Source organism: Alligator sinensis, unplaced genomic scaffold, assembly GCF_000455745.1.
Source record: "Alligator sinensis unplaced genomic scaffold, ASM45574v1 scaffold1097_1, whole genome shotgun sequence".
In the NCBI taxonomy this organism is placed as follows: Eukaryota; Metazoa; Chordata; order Crocodylia; family Alligatoridae; genus Alligator; species Alligator sinensis.
The window spans coordinates 2,821,777-2,829,776 of NW_005841950.1; the positions used below are offsets into that span (position 1 = coordinate 2,821,777).

General features: G+C 46.5%; 2 protein-coding genes across 4 annotated transcripts in view; one reads left to right on the forward strand and one right to left on the reverse strand.

Moving 5' to 3' along the window:
- EDC3 (enhancer of mRNA decapping 3) overlaps window positions 1-4,577 on the forward strand; it is a 39,826-nt gene extending 35,249 nt beyond the window's left edge. For all 3 annotated transcript variants that reach the window (XM_025199887.1, XM_006020282.3, XM_025199888.1), the window contains exon 7: window positions 10-4,577. In XM_025199887.1, the coding sequence (XP_025055672.1) occupies window positions 10-344 (335 nt within the window). In that variant the 3' untranslated portion in view covers window positions 345-4,577. The remainder of the gene's footprint in view (window positions 1-9) is intronic.
- A 319-nt stretch (window positions 4,578-4,896) lies between these two features.
- CLK3 (CDC like kinase 3) overlaps window positions 4,897-8,000 on the reverse strand; it is a 21,797-nt gene continuing 18,693 nt past the window's right edge. The window contains exon 12 of the mRNA XM_025199906.1: window positions 4,897-5,393. Within this exon, the coding sequence (XP_025055691.1) occupies window positions 5,208-5,393 (186 nt within the window). The 3' untranslated portion in view covers window positions 4,897-5,207. The remainder of the gene's footprint in view (window positions 5,394-8,000) is intronic.

Here is an 8,000-nt window from a genome sequence, read left to right on the forward strand (position 1 = left end):
CCCTTTCAGATCTCCCCGATACCCCTGTTGACTTGGTGATAAACTGCCTGGATTGTCATGAAAATGCCTTTCTGAGAGATCAGCCATGGTACAAAGCAGCTGTGGACTGGGCTAACAAGAACCGAGCACCCGTCCTCAGTATAGACCCTCCCATATGTGAAATGGAGCAGGGCATCGATGCCAAGTGGTCTCTTGCCTTGGGCTTGCCCCTGCCTCTAGGCGAAAGGGCAGGCCGGGTGTACCTGTGTGACATCGGCATCCCACAAAAAGTCTTTCAGGAAGTGGGAATCAACTACCACTCGCCCTTTGGCTGCAAATTTGTCATCCCCTTGCACTCAACCTAGAGCTGATCCCACAAGGCAGCTCAGAGAGAAGAGGTGGGGGTAGAGCCCCATCGAACAAGCTGTCTGATGGATCCTGACTAGCAAACTCTTGACGCCTTAAGGATGTGAAGTTCTGGGGTGGGGGGAACGGACTTTTCTTTTTCCTTCCAGAAGAAACATACGTATTAAACACAAAGTGAAGGGAGCAAAATGTTCCTGCAAGATGCTTTCACTCTCTCATGCCATTGTATGAAAGAACATGCAGGAAGCTGGTGTCTTTTTGGCTGGGGAAGGCAGCACTGGCTGGCACCTAGTCACCAGCCAAAGGTCTGTTGACGAGGGAGGAAGGTTTTGTTTGCTGATGCAAGTGGCTGTCAGCTAGTATGGAGAGTTACAAGATAATGAGAATGATCTGGGGTTCAGTTCATTAGGGAGAACCCTTTCTGCCCAGCTTGGGGGCCCCTTTGGGGAGCAGCATCCCATAATCATGTAGAAATGTCTGTTACTCTTTTTTTTCCTTTTATTTTGATTATTTTTTTCCTCCATGAAAACAATAGGAGCTAAGATTCTGCCTTCTAGAGCTACTGAGCCTGTAAAGATTGAGGCTCTGCCTTTTGAGAGCTGGTATAAAGAGTCCCAGGCTCTTCCCAGCACCTGTATTGGCTACTTGGCAATCCTGTGCCAGTACTTGCTTATTGCCCTCTGGCATTTGTTTCTTGGGTGTTTGGTTTTTTGTTTGGATTCTTTTTTTGCTTGCTTTGTGAATGATGCCCATGTCTTGGGGAAGGAGGTGTATTTACTATGTTGGCCCTTCTGCCAGAAAAAGCCTTTTGGAAAGGAACTTTTCCAAGGTGGATATTTCCCCCACCTCCAGCAGGGTGAGTAATCTCAGTGATTTGAGTGTGCCAGGGCACAGGCTGATAGAATTATGCTAATTTTAATACCCAGTGTTTTGGCACGGGGGTTGTTTGGACATGTTACTGTGCCCAGTGCCCGTGTATGGTAGCGACACCAGCCTGCTCACTCCCCTCTTCCCCCTTCCCCCTCCCAGCTAGCAAATGGCTTGTGAAGAACATCATTGTTCCATGTCCTTTGAGAGCAAAGTCCATGTGAAGGGGGGGTTATTCCCTTACATGTATGCTTAACACCAGGTTTTTAAAAGTATTTAGATACTTTGCTCCCATTGAAGATGGTATTTTTAAATACCTTTAAAAATCTGGCCTTCAGTTTAGGTTGGGATCTTACTTGGAATGGAAATTGTAAGGCATTTGCCTGCCCTGATGAGGCAGGCTGTAAAAGCAGAGTCAAATGCAGTGCATATAAATATACAAACAGGGGAAGGCACTGCATCACATGCCCACACTGCTCGAGTGGGGGAAGGCTCCAGCTGATTCTTAGCAGGGACAGAGATTCCTCCCCATGTATCCTCACTATGGCTAGAACTGCCTAGCCATGTGGTCTCCTGGGCTTGTGTGAATGTAGTGTTAAATGTGCACTGTTTATACCAAGCAAGTGGCTTTGTCATGCTGTCTGCAGAGGTATTTACTGTGGTGCTCCTTGCACAGCCACTCTGGTCTCTACAGCTAGTGCATCTTGTTCTTGAGCAGGAAGGTGAGAGGTTTTCACCTGAAATCCTGTCCTGGGTCTGATCCTTTTTGGCATTTTCTAGCTGGTTTTGTGCTGCACTGATTTTTGGTTTGTTTGTTTGGGTTTTTTTTTCCACTCCCCACCCCCTCACTCCCCTTCCCCTTTTTGTGCTGCCAGGAAAGTGTTTTGTGCTCACTACACTGCTGAGAGCATCCTGGGGCAGTGCCTAGAGCCGAAGGGATCTGACAAGCCTTTGGGCCGACTTCTTCAGTCCATCCTGCTGGACCTCTTTCTAGTTTCTAAAGGTGCCAATCCTATCTCTGTCTAACAAGGAGAAACATTTAAACCTGCCTGGAGTCTTTCAGAAAAAGCTTCATTCGGGCTTCCCACCTTTTCTATAAAGGAACAAGGCAGAGACGTGGAAGCAGGGTGAGGAGTAGCTCTTGTGGGGGTGGGGTGCTTTTTCAAGCACTGCAGCTACTCAGACTTCTCCCCTGCTGTTTAATTCTCCCCTGAGCATAGGCAGTGCTCAAAAGTTTGGCCTTTGATCTGTGGCTAGGCCTGCACTGGAAGCAGCCAGGTCCTGGCAACCAGGCTAGCTTCAGGCAGTGTTATTGTGGAGAATTCCAAGCTTTGTTTGGTGCCTTTCCCAGGGGAGCATGGTTTCCTCTGAAGCATAGGGCAGCTATTCTCTATGAAAGGAGGAAACGTCTTGCTAAGCTATTTGGGAACTGCACTTTTGAAGAGGAGCAGCTTTTTTAAAGCACCCTGTTTAACCACAAATTTTGTCTGGGTGCATGGGGTTTGCATTGTGATGCTTGGACAAGGCAGGCACTTGGATCCAACCCTGTCACTGCTCACACCGACTTAGGAAGCTGTCACTGAACAAAGGCGGAGTACATTGAATGGACCGAGCAAGGTGAAAAATGAAGGGGTTGGGAAGAGGCTTCCTGTATCAAAGGGAAGTAGGCTTTGTTTCCTTGAGCAGTGTTCAGCATGACCTGCAAATGGGGAAAGTACACTGCAAAGTAATGTGTCTAGCACTGCTGACCTGTACCCCTGGAAAAATAATCACTGGTTTCTTCATAATATACAGTATGCCAATGTTGGGCAAGGGCATTGGGAGGCACCCCTGCTCTTCCCAAATGTACTCTTGCAGTAATTACTGTCCTTGCAGGACTCTGCTCTGTAAGGCTTCAGTTAAAGGACCTTCCATGTCCCATGGCATGGAACGCACTGTATCTACCTCAGGAGAATGAGGGCTATGCCCAGCTGGTTTTGGGACCCATGGTTCCAGCAAGTTTTATCTCAAACCTGAGCTGGAACCGTGGACACCGGCTTGTGTGTCATGGCCTTTTAGTGCTAACAGTGAGACTATCAATGACCAAGTTCTTCAGTAATAATCTGACTGGGTGTCTTTTTGCATCCTGTTTTTTATTTGCTTCCTCCTCTAAAACAAGCACCACAGAGCAAGGCCCAGAGCACCTGCCTAATTGCATTTGAGGCTGGTGAGACCGTCATGACTAGCAGCAGCACAGTGATGGGTTGTACCATTTAAAAAGTACAAGTCAAGGCTTTCCTCTGCCTTCCCTTGGCATTAAAATGCTGCAGCAGCAAAGCCCTTTTTCAAAGGGGCAGAGGATGAAAAGACTGAATAAATGAGATGAAAATTTTTCAAATAGCCAATCATGGCAGTAGCATTGCCTTAATTCTGCTACATCACTCTTCTTTCCAAGATCTGTCTCTGAACCAGTCCAGAGTTGGTTATACAACTAACTAGTACTCTGGACAATTTGAACGGGCTCTAACTCTATAGTGTTGAAGCTCTTGGCCACTGCCACACACTTATACTGGCTAAGATCCCCTTTTTTGCCACAGTGTGGTTCTGGGAATTGTTTGAAGTTTGTTAAAACTGGTTAGTGTTAACACAAAAGGAGATCTTGAACATCTGCTGCAGTAGTAAGGGAAAGGATCCCTTCTAAGGAATGATCAGTTGGAGCACTGTTTGACTAGCTCACTGCTCCTCTGTACCAGAACTACAGCACTTTGATATAAGGCTTTTGCAGTCTTAATTAAAGCTTTATAATTCATTCACACCAAGAGTAGACTGTATTCATCTTTCCTCTGAGAGGTTTGATTATTGACAGAGGAACTAAGGCACTGGTCTCTTCCTGCTGCAGCTTATTGCAGATGTACATTATGTCTTGCAAGCTGAAGGAGGTGTATGTTGCTGTTGCATCTACTACATCCAGTGGGAAGGGTGCATCCTCCCCTCCCCTCCCCTCCCACTTGTCAGCAATCTTTACTAATAAAGCCTACAGTTTATTGTGGTGAAGGATGTTAATTAGGTTTTTGTATTGCCATGGCTAGGTTTTTACCACCCTCACAAGGGCAGTGGCAGCCACCGGCTCACTTCTAGAAAGCAGAGGAACAGTTGTTACTGAGTTCAGTTCTGCATCACTCTTCCTTGAAGCTTGTTATGAAACAATGTGATTAGTATTCTTTTCTCAAAAGCAATGGAGGAACTCTTGTCTCTTGTCACTGACTGAGTAAAGGTAAATGCACAACTGTAATCAGTCAATGTCATTCATGGAAAACTGTTTTGTAATGACTAATTCATGCAGCTATTGGGGAAACACCAGCCCTGAAATAAAGCGCAGCTGTTCATGTGTGGTAAGGTAACTTGTATATGTTGAAGCAGTGTCTCTGGTAAATGGTGGGCTTTTACACCCTTTGTATACTCTTCAAGTACTAAACAGGGAACAGGGTTAGAAAAATCATAATGTAGTAGACATGATCCTTCTCTGCTACTCACTTAGACTTCAAAATTAGCATCAGTTCACACAGCTCTTTTCTGGAGCTTGTTATCCACTCAATAGAAAAAAGACTAACTTTGCACTGTCTCAAACTTCTTCCAAAAAAAAAGAAAAAATTACAAGGTTACCTTGAACCAGCAAAATTAGTTCTCATGTTGGTAACAATGCAGTTGTGGATAAATATAAAACCACTCTTTATTAACAGAAGAGGCTGGCAGATTGGGAGCAAAAATAGCTACACATCCGTACAAGTAAATTATCAAACAATAAGAAACACTTTTATTTTAACTTTACAACATATAAATAGACAAATCTGTGCTTTCCATGTAGCTTTTTCTTCCCCTCCCATGCCCAGGGTCCATCTCACATTGCACCAGTACCTCTGTGCTACAGGAGAGCTACTGGAGCCTTTACTGCAGAGGTCAAACTGATCCACAAGTATGTACAAATGCTGAAGGCATCACTACCCTCCCCCCATCTGTCATCTGCTCAGGTCACGGCTTGAGTCCCGGCCACACAGCATCCTTTCTTCTGGAGACAGGCCGGTAAAGAACGGGTGCATCAGTGCTTCGGAGAACATGATCCTTTGGGAAGGATCAAATTCCAACATCCTTCTCATCAGGTCAAAGAACTGCAGGTGGTCTAGTGAGTCATGCAGCATGTAGGTCTGAAAACAAGAGGACCGCATAGTGAGGAAGGGACTGTGAGCTCAGGTACTCTTGCCAACTTCACAAGATCAAAACTCAAAGTACGTTTTGGTGCTGGTACCATTAGGACTGAAGTTTTCCAGCCCACCACAGCCACAAGTGTCTGGGAGCAAACAGCTCCAAGAGGTTCCAAACAGACCCATGGCATGACACTACAGTGACTGCACCCTGAATCTTAAGAAAGCCAAGGGAAATTATGAAAGAATGACGGAGGGAGGGGACTTAAAGCCAAAGGTTGCCCCTTTATTTCCACATCACAAGCAGGCAGCTGACAAAATCGGGAAGGGCAGTTTCCAGCCCCACAGGGTTCTCTCTTCTGTGGCTACAGCAGCAGCTCAGACAAATAGGGGTGGGGGACAGAAGGGTTTCAGACCATTTTTGAAGGTGACCCCCTCCCCTCCAAAAAAGCTCACATACATGCATATCAGCTCCTCATTGTAGCCTGAGTGGAAGCTGCATTATCAGCAGCTGGTTGGATGTGGGTCAGTGAAACCTGCTCCCCCTCTCCTATTAGCTGATGAAGATCTGGGCTAGGGCATCTTTACTATATATGATACAGCACCAAGCAACAACAGGGCAAGACAGATTACTGTCCAATTATCACCTTTGGGTGCAAAGTCAGGGGGTGCCCACTTCCACATACACAGGTGTGGAGATCACTTGGGAGCAGCAGCTTTCCTTGTGCTAGCTTGAAGCCTCATTATTACGCAAGCAGCTCACAACCTAGCAATTCCCCAGAACACTCCCAGAGGCAGGAAGTACCATCACCCCCCACTTCTTAAAAGCAAAAGGAACCAAGGCACAGAGTTTGCCCCAAGTCCACACACAAAACCTGTAGCAAAGCAGGGAACTGAACTCAGGTCTCTCAAGCTCTGTGCTGACACCTACTACTAGATTAACCCTCTTTAAGGCATGGCTCCTATCAGGACAGAGCAGGGACTGAACCAAGTAAAGAGTTCTGAGCTGCAGCCTTCCAGGAGATTTAAAAAAAAAAAAAAAAAAGCTGTCCTAAATTGACTGAGGGAGCTACACACATACGCTAGCATTACATCCTGCAAAAATCCCTGCAGCCTTCCAAGCTAAGAGCTGTTGTGCTGGAAGGTATGATTCACTAGAAAATAGTGGTGATGCCGGTTTGGCAAGGGGACTATTCTCCCCCCAGGTCCCTCTCAGCAAGCAGCAGGTGCGTGATGGTAATACTAATTAGATTAACTACATGCCCCCAGCTCCCTTTGTTGTTGCATCTCTTGACAATCATAAGCCCTATGTCTCCACACAGTTCTTGCTATCACTATCACCATCCCAATTCTTAATTTGGAAAACAAGGACACCAAGGCCACAGTGAGCCAATAAATAGTTACAAGGAGAGAACACCAAGGTGTACATACAGGCTGTACACAGCACCTGCAACAGCAACTCTCACGGAGGTCAACTCAAGTGGCAGGCGTTCAGAATGGCTGGACATTGGGCCTAAGACAATGCGTTTTTCAATCCCTTGTCCTATATTGAGCCAGCCTGCTTCCAGTGAATTGTATGACTACAAAATCACCAGAACACACCGAGCAGCAATCCCACACTGGCTTCAAAGGGAGAGAGCCAGCCTGACATCCACCACTAGCTTCTATGTCAGTGCATCATGGCAAGAAAACATGCAAAGGCTTTACAAACTCTGACCATCTCTTTTGGAATAGGGCCATAGGCAATTAAAATGCACTGATTTAGGCTCTTTAAAGGCTGAATAATTATTCCCAAGGGACTCACCAATTAAGTCATGGCAAGGTGATTTCACCAAGTCTTTCATAAGTCAAACTAAGAAGAATATAACCTGGGCAATAGCGATCATCACCTGCTGAATTTCACTATCCAACGCAGGGCACCAAGGGCTCACACCAAGGCTAAAGCCCTTGACTTCAGAAGGGCCAACTTCAATGAGCTTAGGATATTAGTAGGGGAGGCACTGAGGGCCCAGAAGGTAGAGGAGATGGGAGTCCATGAGGAATGGTCATACCTTAAGGGGATGATCCTCCAGGCCCAAAGGATAACAGCCCCTGAGAGAAGCAAGGGGGGCAAGAGTGCTCAGAAACCCCCTTGGCTCAGCAAGGGCATTCAGCAATGCCTGAAGACTAAAAGGGGGCATACAACCAGTGGAAGGGAGGAGCTATCACCAAGGAGGAGTACTCCTCCTCGGCCCAGGAGTGTAGGAAGGCTATCAGGAAGGCCAAGGCAGAGATGATACTCAGGCTAGCATCCAGGATTAAGGACAACAAAAAGTCCTTTTTCAAGTACATTGGGAGCAAGAAGAGGGTACCAGGCAATGAGGGCCCCTGCAAGATGCAAACAGTAATCTTGTGGCTACACCAGACAAGAAAGCTGATATTTTGAACAGTTTCTTTGACTCTGTTTTCTTGAACAGGGACCGGGATACCCCACCTACCAGAGGTAGGGACAATCTTGGGGATAGCTCCGTCAGGCCTTCAGTCAGCACAGATGTAGTTAGGGATCTTCTGGAAAGGCTAGACATTTTTAAATCTGCAGGTCCAGATGCCCTCCACCCAAGGGTGTTGAGG